The sequence below is a fragment of the Triturus cristatus genome, chromosome 5_1 (assembly GCF_964204655.1).
Source record: "Triturus cristatus chromosome 5_1, aTriCri1.1, whole genome shotgun sequence".
In the NCBI taxonomy this organism is placed as follows: domain Eukaryota; kingdom Metazoa; phylum Chordata; class Amphibia; order Caudata; family Salamandridae; genus Triturus; species Triturus cristatus.
In genome coordinates, this window is record NC_140587.1 from 315197891 (window position 1) to 315210987 (window position 13097).

The window sequence follows — 13097 nt, forward strand, 5'->3', positions numbered from 1 at the left end:
AGCTGTACTCAAGTGATTCGTCAGGACCTTGAAATTCTATCTACAAGTCTATCCAGGAGGATTAAGTGATAGACAACTAGTGTTAATATGTAAAACTGGTATTGTTACCTGCTCCTCGGTCTACCTGTATGGAAAGTTGGAGACCAAAAATGTTAAAAACGCTCATTCATAAAACAGTTATCATACATGGTGCCGGTGGAGCGTGCATTTGCATTCAAAGTGCACATTCTGTGTAGGGAGGGGGGGGGAAATTAAAAACACACAAAACCACGTGAAGTGATCACTCTAGAGAGGGTTACATCAGCACTAGTTGGACTTACCCTATCTACTCCATAGGATAAACCACAGCAGTTCCTGGTAGGCTTGCGCAAGGAGTTCCTTGCGTTCTGTGATGGTGTATAGTGGCAGTATTAAAAAGATTAGGTAAATACAACACTCCAGGGTCATTAACACCCCTTCTCTTGGATATCATGTTATTCATAACCAAGTGGGGGAAAGGGAAAAATATATATATATAGAGCTCCAGGGTCACTGAGACCCCTTCTCCTTGATCCCTATCAATCACATATTCTAGTCATAGTAGCAATCAAAGGTTATAATTGAAATCTGTTTCCAGTACAATCAGAACAGAACAAGCGCGTTATACGAACATGCGTTTTATGAAGGACGGGACAATGGGAGCGTATCTCTCATGCATGCTTAATGTGTTGCTCTGTTAGTTCCCGTATGTGTGGGCCGGTCTCAAGCCACATGAGGACGAGGAACTAGTGCCTAGGCGTAAATTGGCCATGTAGTTCTTAATATGCATCGTGGAGTTTGCGGTAAATATTGAACCGGTAAAAATACGAGGGTTTATTTACCTTACTGGCACGCCGGAGACGTGTCACTCGTGGAACTACCCCGCGCTGTCAGGCACTTTGCGGTGGGGTTCTACGATCTCGTGAGTGTTTAAGGTGACTAAGCGTCTCGGTCCATGCAGGTCTAGGAAGTAATGTCCATTCGAGGACGTGGTTAGAGTTGGCCATCTCGTAGGATGTACTACGGGTAAAGGAGTGGTATGTCAGGCGAAAAACTAAGTGTGCATTAGCCATGTGGGTGTTAGTATGCAGAGTGTCGAGCATACGATATGTAATCAGTAAAGGCAAAAGGGTTTTTTACTTACTGACACGCCGAGTCCGTGTCGCTCGTAGACCTACCCCGCCCTACCAGGACTGGGGGGTGAGGTTCTACGATCTCGTGAGTGTTTAAAACCGACTAGGCGTCGCAGTCCAGGTGGATCTAGAGTGTGAAATTCAATCATGAAAACGGCTAAAGTTGGCCGCCATGTTGGGTGTTTTGCAAGGAAACAAGTGATGTGTATGGTTCCTGTTTAAAAAGTTTCGTCTATTCTGAGGTAACCTGAGTCGTACTAGAGATTATTTAAAAAAGTACTAGGTTTTCTTGGAGGTTACCCGATCTAGTCCGTAAAGTGGATTAACGTACTACAAAAAATATATGCAAAATTAAATCAACCATGGTGACCGGGTCTTAAAATTTTATATATAAATCACGTGTACATCGAATGAGTAGGTTATTGTCTCCATATTCTGCCAGAATGTTAAGGCTTATTAGTATGAGTGTGCAAATCGCTATACAATTAAGCCAATCGGGAATCAAGGTGGTGATTTCAGAGCATAGTCTAAGCTATGTTTTAACTATGTTTTTAAGGTGGTCTGTGTGGCCTAGAGGAAGGTATAATCCAGTACAGTGGCTGAGCTACCTCTATATGTTAGGAGGCAGGAATGGTGGCTCAGAAACTTGGTGTATCCTAACTTTCAAGGGGGCTTTAAGGAACACCATGGGATGGCATCATTGAGTCCTGTGGTATCTGTGCCAATTTTATACACCCACCTTTGTTCTTTGATCAGTAAGGCTTCTTTGGTTATGTTTGGAAATGTTTCCAGAATAAGCCAACTAAAGGAGTCGGGGGGGTGTCCTTTCTCTAGAAAGTGGGTGCTCATTTTAGTGTTCGTTCTTTTGCAGCGGAAATTGCTGCGATGTTCTATGATGCGTGTCTTAGCAGTGCGTGTTGTCATGCCTATGTATCTGAGTGTGCATGGGCATGTGATCATATAGACACAGTTGGTAGTATTGCAATTAGTGTGGCGTCGCATTTCCCACTTGAAATTATCGTTGATATCAACTGTCTTGTGTATGCCAGTGAGGTGACATACAGAGCAGGAGCCACACGGGTAATGCCCGGTCACAGGGGGCAGCTCCCATAGTGTTCTTTGTGTTATCTGGCTCTGTGTTCATGGGCGAGTGTGTATTATAAGGTCCCTCAAGTTCCTGGTGCGTTTGAAGGAGAACCTCGGTGTTTCTAAGGACAATGAGCCCGTGTTAAGTATCTTCCAGTGTTTTTTGATTACCCTGGTGATCTGGTTAGATACCGGGGTGAACGAGGTGACACACGTGATGTTCTCTGTTTGGTTCTTAGTTCTCGGTTCTAGCAGGGCCTCTCTAGGGTTATTGCGAGCCCTTTTGTTGGCTTGGGCAATCTGTTTCGCTGGGTATTCACGCGCTTTCAGATTCCTAGTTAGTCTTTCAGCTTCAGTCTTGTAGTCATTTAGATTGCTGCAGTTGCGTCTTATCCTCAAGAACTGCCCCACGGGAAGGTTATCTCTCAAACTTCGCGGGTGGTGGCTGGAGTACAGTAACAAACTGTTACGGTCCGTTGGTTTTTTATATAGTGAAGTAGAGAGTGTACCTTCGTGGAGATTGATGTTCAGGTCTAGGAAAGGGATGCTCCCGTCTGACACTGCGTGTGTGAATTTAAGGTGTGGGTCCAAAGTATTGACCCATTGGCAAAATTCTAGACAAGTTGACATGTCTCCTTTCCACAGTATCAAAATGTCGTCGATGAACCTCTTCCAGAGGTAAACATCGGTGTGAAAGGGGTTGGTTTGGGTAAAGATGTAGCGAGACTCGAAATCGGACATATACAGACAGGCCAGACTGGGCGCAAAGGTGCTACCCATACAAGTGCCTTGGGTCTGTCTGTAAATCTGTCCTTTGAATTCAAAGAAATTCTCTGTCATGGCTAAGGTAGCACAGTCCATGATGAAGCTTATCGGCGTGTTGTGTTGCCAAGGTTCAAGTTGAAGGATGTTCTCCACCACTTCGAGTGTGGCTCTCTGGGGTATGTTGGTATAGAGGGCCTGCACATCTAGACTCAACAGTAAGGTGATTTCATCTGTGGGGGGTAGAGAAGATAGAAGTCTCAAAAGATCTGAGGTGTCTTGTATGTATGAATTTGTCTTGTGTACAAGCGGTTGGAAAAAGAAATCACAAAATTGTGACAGGGGTTCCAACACTGAGCCAATGCCTGATACAATGTGCCTTTATGGATCTTCGGGAGGATGTAAAAGTAGGGGGTGCGTGGGTTCTTTTTAATCAGAAAATTGGCTTCTTTCTTACTGATCCAGCCTTGGCTCTCGGCCGAGAAGACCAAGGCTGTGATAGTACTCAGGAGACGTAGGGTTGGGTCAGTAGGAACGGGGGTGTAATAAGTTTGGTCACTCAATTGTCGTCTACATTCTAATTCGTAGTCCACTGTATCCATTATTACTGTGGCTCCCCCTTTGTCTGCCTGTTTAATGGTGATGGAGGTGTCATTGGACAAGTTGGAGACTGTCTCTATTTCAGCCTTAGACATGTTGTTAAAATGTCTAGAATTGGTGATTTTCGCTAGATCCTTAAGAACAGCCTGTTCAAAAGTGATGACCTCAGGTGGAACCATATTGGTACTAGGGGTAAAAGTGGAAGCATTGTGTAAGCCACTATCTGTCCGTTCAGGAGCCTCAGTGTTGGTGAAAAAGGCTTTCAATCTAATCTTCCGAAAGAATTGTTGGACCTCACATTGCTGTTTGAAAGCATCAATCTTGGGAGTGGGTACAAACCCCAAGCCCTTCTGTAAGACTCTCTGTTCCAACTAACAGGACCTCCGCCTTGCCCCTCCTAAGTTTCAGCGAGTTAGTGTTCATCCATGCAGAAACTTGGGCAAGACAAATGTCAAGGGCCTCTGCAGTGCGGTTATCCTTCGTGGATAAGGGTACCACACTTTGGGTGTCATCAGTATATGAGAAAAGTGTGAACCCATGGGATTCCACAATCTCAGCCAGAGACCTTACATAAAAGTTGAAAAGAAGTGGGCTAAGGGTAGAACCCTGTGGTACCCCAGAGGCTAAAATATGTGGTTTAGACTTGTATTGATGGGAGTGCACCTGGAAGGTACGCTTATACAAGAAAAACCTCAACCACACCAGGGCTGCGTCTTGAATCCCCATTTCTTCCAGTCTAGGCAACAAGGTGACATGGTTTACTGTATCAAATGCGGCACTAAGATCCAACAGTATTAGTGCCGCTGTACAGCCTGCGTCTGATTGACCTTTAAGATATTCCAAGACACCAAGGACGGCAGATTCAGTGCTGTAAGAAGCCCTCAAGCCTGATTGGGAGGAGTGCAATAACCCGCTCATCTCGATGTATGAAGTCAGTTGATGAATGACGTGTTTTTCTAACTCCTTGGCTAGGACAAGTAGAAGTGAAATGGGCCTGTAGTTTGACCACGTTAGAGGATCAAGACTAGATTTCTTGAGAAGAAGTGTGACTAAGGCCCGTTTCCATGCCAAGAGAGCACAGCCTTCAGACAAAGAGACGTTGAGAAACTGAGTAAGTAGTTTTGCAGCTGGCCTAGCCATCCTGCCCAATGCAGAAGGTGGGCAGGACTAAACTTGAAGGTTCTGACATACCGACCATGGGTTGCTATGGAGAGTTCTCTTATGGTGACTGCCATACTCTCTGCATCACAATTGGGTGTAGGAGATCTCCAGTACTAGCGGGTAACTCCAGGATATGTTGCAGAGTGTCCTGTGCCTAAGCTTTACTTGAGACACTTGTGCGCAATAGACAAGATGGACTCATTTTATTAATTATTGACAGAAATGAAAAGGTCGAAATATAAATATGAAAAATATATGTGGTATATATTTATGCAACTATAGCCCAGTGTCGAAGACAATAATGTTATTAAAGGACGAGATATAGGCCCAGGTTACAAGTGAGGGACTATGGCGATGGCAAGGGTCTTTAACAACCATTATCACCTTAGGCATTAGGTTAAAAAGCTATTAGAACATTTCACCCTCTGGGGGTAGAATGTTCTAAATTAACAAGGGAGAAGCAGGTAGACCAACATTGGGAGGTTGGAGCAGAAAGCTTATACCAGTTTTTATTAACCCTGAGACATTTTATTGTATTCAATGCAGCTCTGACATTCCCATGTTCTATAAAAATTTAAAACACTTCAAAAGTGGCAAAAATCCATGAAGGTCTAAAGCAAGAAATGTTTTTCTACAGGTTTGGAACACCCCCACCCTATAGCTTTGGATGCCCATCAATCTGCTTCCTTATAAGAATGCTATTGGGCTGCACAAATATATGTGTCAATGCACAGCTGTATTGCAGTGAAATAGTACGAGCAGGAGGCAACAAACTAAAGTCTCAATGCACGCACTGTGTCAATTAATAAACATTTGGAAACCTAACAATTAGGACACATATGACTGAACATCCTCACGCCTATTAGTGTATGAATGTGTCCAGACAGTAAATATTGCATGGAAATTCCATTTACGTCCTCTTATAGAGGATGACAAACATTTTCAGTATTCACTTTTATGCCGAATATCAAGCCCAGCCCAACTTAGTTCTGTTTAGCAAGTAGAGTTGGGTAGTAACAAAAGGTAATAACATTCCAGGAGGAAATGCAAAATTTGGAGGAGACTTATCTGATAGAATTTCCTCCACTACAGATCAAAATCCAACCATTGGCTTATCCTTCAATGTTACCACTCCAGAAACAGGAGGATTGTCACCAGCATCTAACTCAAAAAGGCCTCATTCAAGTGTGGCAGAGAGAGAATCCCTCCTTGTACCTCTGTAAATCAGATGTGCTCTTGGTCCACTAGAATTCCCTGTCTGCCCATATTTAGATATTGTTGAAGCCGCATGTTTCCAATGGAGGATATTCAGCTGGCTCCGCAGTCAGAATCCTTTGACTTGGCAGTGTGTCTTCCACCTGGCCTATAGGCTGCAGGGGTGGTAGCCCCACCCTATTTAATACGGGGCCTCCTCCACTCATTATTTCTACCCTGGACTGCCATATGCGGCATGGCCGTAATGCAGGAAATAGGTAAATATTCCTGACACCCCTGGTGCATTTTTGTTCTGCACAATAATATATGCAGTTTTGAGGCTTCCTTCTGCACAACAAAAAATAATGCAGAGCGGGATGCTCCAACAAGGTAGCCACTCTGCATTCAGCTCTGCCTAATGTCATCCACCACTTCAGCAGATGCACTTAAGGCAGAGACATCCCTACCAGGCCAGCAGAGATCTCATAATATGGAAGGTGGGCTCAGCTGACCTGTAGGTCCTCACCTAACTTATGGTTTATTGTTTCATCCCTATAAACTTATTGCACATTGGCATATGTAATTGTGTGTTACTGAAGCAACATTTAATTGTATTGACCAAGTCTACGCATTCATATTGGCTCAAAATATGTTTTTCATTGAGGCTAATTAAGATGAATATTTCAGTCAAAAAAAGTACACTTAATTTTCAAGCTCTTCGGAATTACATGGATTAATATACAAGCTAAAAATTAGAACCTAATCAAGTAGAATACAAAATGCCCACTCACCGCTAATGGGCTTATAAACAATCCTGTAGCCCATGGTAGGGGATTTAGGTGCATCCCAGGTAATCCGCAGTCTATTGTACCATTCATCAGTGATCTTCAGGTTTCTAGGAGCTAACAGCGGCACTAAAAGAAAGCAAACAGTTTAATGTGTTATCTGACACACCAGTCCCATAATAGTCACAATTAGCCCCCATATTGGATTGTTTGGAGCTGGCCAACCAATCGGTATTCTCCCTTTGCTGGCTATATTTAATGTTATAGGCCTACAAAGGGAGGATTCTGTGTCTGCCGGCTCCTAGGGCGTAGGATCATAAGGAGCGTCTCTCCTGAATGGCTAGGTGAAAAAAGGTTATGTTCTCCTGCAGTGCTCCCTCCACATCCTATTAAGAACTGTTTGTTCACAGTCGGTTGTTCCGGCTCCTCCCCTTGCACTGCTGAAGACAAGCCCAATCAGCCAAAGAAAAGCACTGAAACATATAAATACATCTTCTCCTTTTCGTTGGCTGGTTGAGCTTCCTTCAGCAAAAGAAGAGGCTGGGGAGCGCTGTGGGGGAATAGAGCAGTGAGTGATCACCCACATATTCCGGTGAGACATTACTCCTGCAGAAAGTATACTTTTAAGTACTTTCCTAAAATAAGGTGGTTTCATCATGCCTCAAGGTCAAGAGGAAAATCGTTACAAAGTTTGGGCCTTAGACATCTCAATGAGCGTCCAACAGCAGGTTTAAAGCATGGAACATGTAACAATGGAAGGGATCAGGACCATAAGCGACAAGTCAAAGCGTATTTTAAACATTTGTCTTTAAGACGCTATTTCTCCAGCTTATAGAGAAATCCTCTGCATAAGGCACCGGACCTTGATCTGGATCCTCTGTTTGACTTGAAACCAATGGAGCTGTCTCTTAGCTGAAATCACATGATCAACTCTTTTTTTGCCCAGCTACATTCCTCACCACAAATTTCTGAGGCCCAGATGAACTAACACTTTGCTTGGGAAAAGTATTATGACACAGAATTAAAGCTTAGTTTTTGTACTGGAAGGTCCGCCTACCACTACGAAACCTACGCTTGACAGAACGCATGCACCCTCGCACTCTTAAACAATGTGAAAGTAATCTCCGCTCATGAAGGTGGGACATTCAAAATTAAGTGTGTACTGGAGATACCAAGGATACTAAGTGCCACAGTCCCAAAATTGTGGCATTGTATTATAACTAGTTATGGAAGAGCATAGTAATGAGTATCCTTATAGTGTTTCCTTAATACTGAACTGTACTTGTTACAGTTTGAAACAACCAGAGGTAAATTTATTTATAACCCTCTGTAATAGACTAAAGTCACGTTCTATTTTAAATTACCTTGCAGATAGGGGACTGAGTGAAGCTATTAGACAGAAAGGTTTCATATGAATAACCATCATCGTTTGCTGCTCAGCAGCTAACATTGTTTCTGGTGTATGCCTGCTCTTGGACACCAGATGAGCTACGATTGGATGAAGGTCAAAGGAGGACATCATGGTGGTCGAGGTAGTCCATATCTGGTGAACTCTCGAATAAGGTAAATGAAAAAAGAGTCCTCTCACCTCCTGATAATCAGAAAAAGAACCTTGGGATTTAATCTGGATGAACAGCCCATAGGACCACTCATTTACTGTTGAGCAACTTGAACAGACACACAACTTTAGACATGTGTTGTGTTCTATGCACTAGAAAAACGTATGTCCCCCGATTCCCAGCACCACGGTGGTGTCCCAGTTTTCTCGGATGGTAAACATGCCTTTTGGAATTGGTTTGAAAGCCACTAACTTTCAAAGAAGGGTTAGAAATAGGCTATTTTAGAAGCTACTTTATTTCTCCCAGGGTGCAATACACCTATTTCTTCCTGCTAGTGTTGCTTCTAAGCCAAAGATACCAGCAATGGTGGGTGAATCTTTATATACATAAGACCATCAATGAAGCGACAGATGGTAGGAACAGAAACACACACCGCACAGGTATGGGCTTGGGCTAAAGGTCATGAGTCTCAATATCCCAAAGAGAAACTCTGTAACATAACATCACATATCTTAACATAACACAGCATCACAGGACAAAACATGACATAACATACCTACATGCTTACTGCTTACTTACAGGTTCTGCCAGTGGTAGAAATAGTGACTCCTTCTCCGCTAGTATAGATTGGCGTGACTGTGATTTTGTACTCCATATCTGAGAGCAGAGGCTGAAGGATAAGATTGTTTTGTCTTCCAGGAACTATGGCCTAGGTAGTCAGAAAAATTAAAACAATTGTCAACTGACATTTGTACTCAACTGTGTAAGACCACGAACTTCAAACATGCATTTGGACAAAATTAAACGAAGTTTGAATTTGGCCCCAATTTTTCGACTATCTGCGTGTGACATTGTATAGGGACAGGAAAGTCTCAATCATTCCTGATGGATTAGTCTGAGATGAAAGTTGGTGAGGTCTCCCCATGGACTTCACTACCTATGCTGTTGTTGCTGAGGTTATCGCCTCTTGTCCTTTCTTGCTATGTGAGCCATCTCAGTTATGCACATTACGTTTCTTTCTTATTACTTTCGCTACTCTTAGACCTTATTCTAATATGCCAATTACACAATTACTCCTTTTATCTTCAAAACAATCTGTATGCTTTGGCTTCCCTCCTGAATATGTCTTATGTACTTCTTTGTGTCAGGGACTGTTTGTATTATTGACCTTTCATCTCTCACTTCTCGTCATTATCTCCTGGCTATTAATTCACTCTCCTTTAAACAATGTTTTTCCTCCCTCTATCGCTTCTTCTTTCCCTTCCTTCCAGGTTTTCTCTCTCCTTCTCTTCTATCTCTGCTCTCTTTCTTACTCTCACTCTCCTTTACCTCGCTTTCTCCTATTGCACGAAGTGATTGGACTCTCACAAATAGTGTGTTGACTGTGGTGTACTAGTGCACACTCTTTGAGCACAGCTGTTTGTATGCCAGGACAGTCCTGACATACATTTATGAGAGAACTACAGCCTCAACTTCCACTCCCAAGCATTGGGCGCTTGCTACACAGTTTTTGTGACATCCTCGTTTCCTCCTCCATTGGATATAACAATTCCAGGATCCCCTCATGTCTATAATACTAATAGCAAATGAGGCAGCTCTACTTCTGGAGCTGGGCAGTGCAATGACCCAGTGTTTGGTATTAAAAAATAGGGAGCAAGCTGCTTCTGTAGTCCTGACCTATGCTGAGTGCACAAGGAACAGGTACAAAATGTTACAGAGCTATGTGGAAAACAAGTCCAGGACTGGGCTGTATATTAACAGAGAGACAATCATTGAATATTCTGATCCCAGAGCTATATTGTGTCATGAATGCAACAGCAAAACAAGACTGACTCCCACGCTTTGGCAGGAGAGAGCAATAGTGCGGATTTATGAGAAGATCCTGCGGTCAAAGCAACAGTGTTATTGACTAATCCCACTGATGAACAGCTCCTCAAATTTGTTTTGGAGGCTGATCTCTACTTCTTTGTCCAGATAACGATTTCAAAACTAAATCTACCTAAATGATATGAGGGCAGTGTGTGGTTTTGTCAGCTAAGTAAAGGTTTGGTAAGTCTTAGCAGGGGTGGGCGAGCCCTACTTTGGCTTTCCTTTGGAAAATGCATGGTGTGTAGGGCAAGGTATAAACAGCAGAACAAGGGAGACTGATGAAGCACTGCTACCACTCCTTTGGGAATATTGTGCAAAGTTCTTGTCCTTCTCTGATACAAGGATTTTCGGACCACCAGGAGAAATATTTGTTTGCATGGCAGTCCACCTCCCTTAGCAACAAGATGCCCACCTATGGATTTTAATAATGCCATAAGGCAGATGCTTGCAGTCACCTTGAAGAATTAGCCCTAGTCTATATAGATCTGAGACATTTCGGAGTTAGACAGAGCACATTATGTATGGCTTTAATGAAGCCTATGCGCAGTTTTTATTGAACAAAATTAGTCTTACTAACACCTCGATTATTAGGCTATGCATATCACGCGCAATTTCGATTTTATTTCCTTCTTATGGTGATCGTGTAATTTGCTTTTGTGTGAGACTTAGTTTGAACATGAAATGTATCGCGGGATCTGTAACACTAGAGTTGTGTAGGGTGTTAGCATGACTCTAGAAATTATTCGGACAATTCTCTAGAGCTGTTATCTCATGAGACGAGGTGATACCGCATGAGCGATATTCACACACACGACGTCCAGCAAGTAATATGTGTACACAACCCATAATTCGTGCAAGAATTACTTTTGTTGCTCAAGGAAAAAAGTAATCAATCTCACTTACCCCTCCTTTTAATCACAAATCCTATTTCTAAACCATTAAACCTCAGCGCAGTGCTAGGATGGCAGGTATCGCAGATATGGAAATAGCCAAACTGTCTACCATAAGAGGAATAGTGTGGAGAAACACAGTCAGAATAAAGCAAACATTGGTAGATACATCACTAAGGAGACTGAATGTATCATGGAGGAAATGGAGAGCAGAAAAATACATTCAGGGGCATATTTGTTGCTAGGCACTAAGATGATCCTGTAATAGGCATTTGAAAATACCCATTTTACCCCAAAATATCAGTGCATGCCATATTTCCATAAAACGTAAAAGTGTTGGATGTAACATTGTATTATCTTTTTGTAATTGCGCACATATTGTGGCCAACCATGTTTTCCAAATTAGCATTAAGACTTTGCACCTACAGAAACTGTGAAATGTGTATTTTCACCTGAAAACAGGTATGTCACTGTATTCTTCCATCATATTAGTTCTTTTATGTATCATAAAGTGAACAGAAATGCAAAATACATCAATGGCACCAGGGTGCTGTCATTAGAGAGGCGTTTCTTACAACGTTAGTTTGCTACAGTGACAAAAACTATACATTTGCTTTGTCCTTTATGTGTATAAAGGGCTTACACTTCTACTGCAGAAGCATCACTCAAGCACAACTGTCTGTTAGCTATGGCACTACACTATCATAGCCAAAATGTAATCAGACTGAAATTCTGTGTCCTAAATATCATTTACAAAAATATATCTTTAAGAAATTTGGTTAATAATTGCAAAGGATGTGAGTCGTTCACAAGTAATAAGTCCGTATTTGTCTTTTTACTGGGAACCGAGTACCTCATTGTAGGACTTGACTCTCTCAGGGTAGCGAAGCAGAGCAGTCCATGGCCTACTCAGGGGAGGTGGTGTGGGCTACCAATCCCCAGCTCACTGGTACACAACAAACAATACACAATAAATCATTATCCAGACAGTGTCTTTTCTTTTAAAAGGGAAAGTACTTTTATTACATGCTCACTAGTAAATCCTGTACATTAAGTACAAATATATAAAATCAGGCAGATGGAAATACATTTGGTGACACAGGTGACATACTCGAACTAGTTACACATCTAGTGGGTCCTAAACCTTGTAACCAGAATACCCCTATACTAGATGCAATATTATAATTTAAGGGGGAGTCATTATTAGTAAGAAATGCCGACTGGATTTGTCAGGGTGTCATCACATCAATGGGGACAGTACCACCAGTTAGTAATGTTCATTTCAACGAAAGGCTTGCATTGTCAACCATTTACATTGTCAATAAAGTATTGTATTGATTAACATGTATACCAAAGTATTTCTTTTACTTTTACTATGATGCAACTATAGCTTTAGGACCAGCCAACAGGTATAACTGCACTCCAGAACTTAGGTGCAAAAACCAGCTGCAGAAGAGCTTAGAAACCCCAAATAGGGACTTAGGGTTAGTTCCATGTACTTTTCCGGAGGATGCTGCACTTCCTGCAGATCCTCAAACATTTTAAAACAACTTTGGTGATGCCCCTGGGCACTCTTGTGGGACCACGAGGCACCTATACAAGTTTGAAAGCCCTTGCAAGGACTTCTGGGGTGCTCCATTGCGCATTAGCATTATAGCAGCAGTTTTCCGCTGCTGGAGACTTTTCAATACCCAGGGCATTCACATGTCTCTGTCTATGTTTGGGCATGACGTGGGGAACCCCAAGGCCCCTGTGCCTCTAGTCAGCTCTGTGAGAGGTGGCACCACTCTCCTTGTTGTGGTCCTTCTTCTATCTTGGGAGGAAAGGGTCTCCCACTTTATTGTCTAAATGGGATTTTAGACAATAAAGGTTGCATCAGAGTGCTCTTCCCTCAGGGGACTTAGCTTTAAATGATGATATCTGATTGTGGTGATTTTAGGCTTGTTTCACTCCTCACCACAAGGAACAAATTTTCTTTCAGGCCTCTTGGGCTCTATAAGGGACCTTTTGTTGGGAGCCTGAGTTTTCCGACTGCCTGTG

General features: G+C 42.5%; 1 protein-coding gene across 3 annotated transcripts in view; it reads right to left on the reverse strand.

The window, feature by feature from the left end:
* COL14A1 (collagen type XIV alpha 1 chain) overlaps positions 1-13097 on the reverse strand; it is a 513241-nt gene that overhangs the window by 200543 nt on the left and 299601 nt on the right. For all 3 annotated transcript variants that reach the window (XM_085605041.1, XM_085605042.1, XM_085605043.1), the window contains 2 exons: positions 8878-9007; positions 6746-6868 (listed from right to left, as the gene is read on the reverse strand). In XM_085605041.1, coding sequence (XP_085461167.1) covers positions 6746-6868; positions 8878-9007 — 253 coding nt within the window. The remainder of the gene's footprint in view (positions 1-6745; positions 6869-8877; positions 9008-13097) is intronic.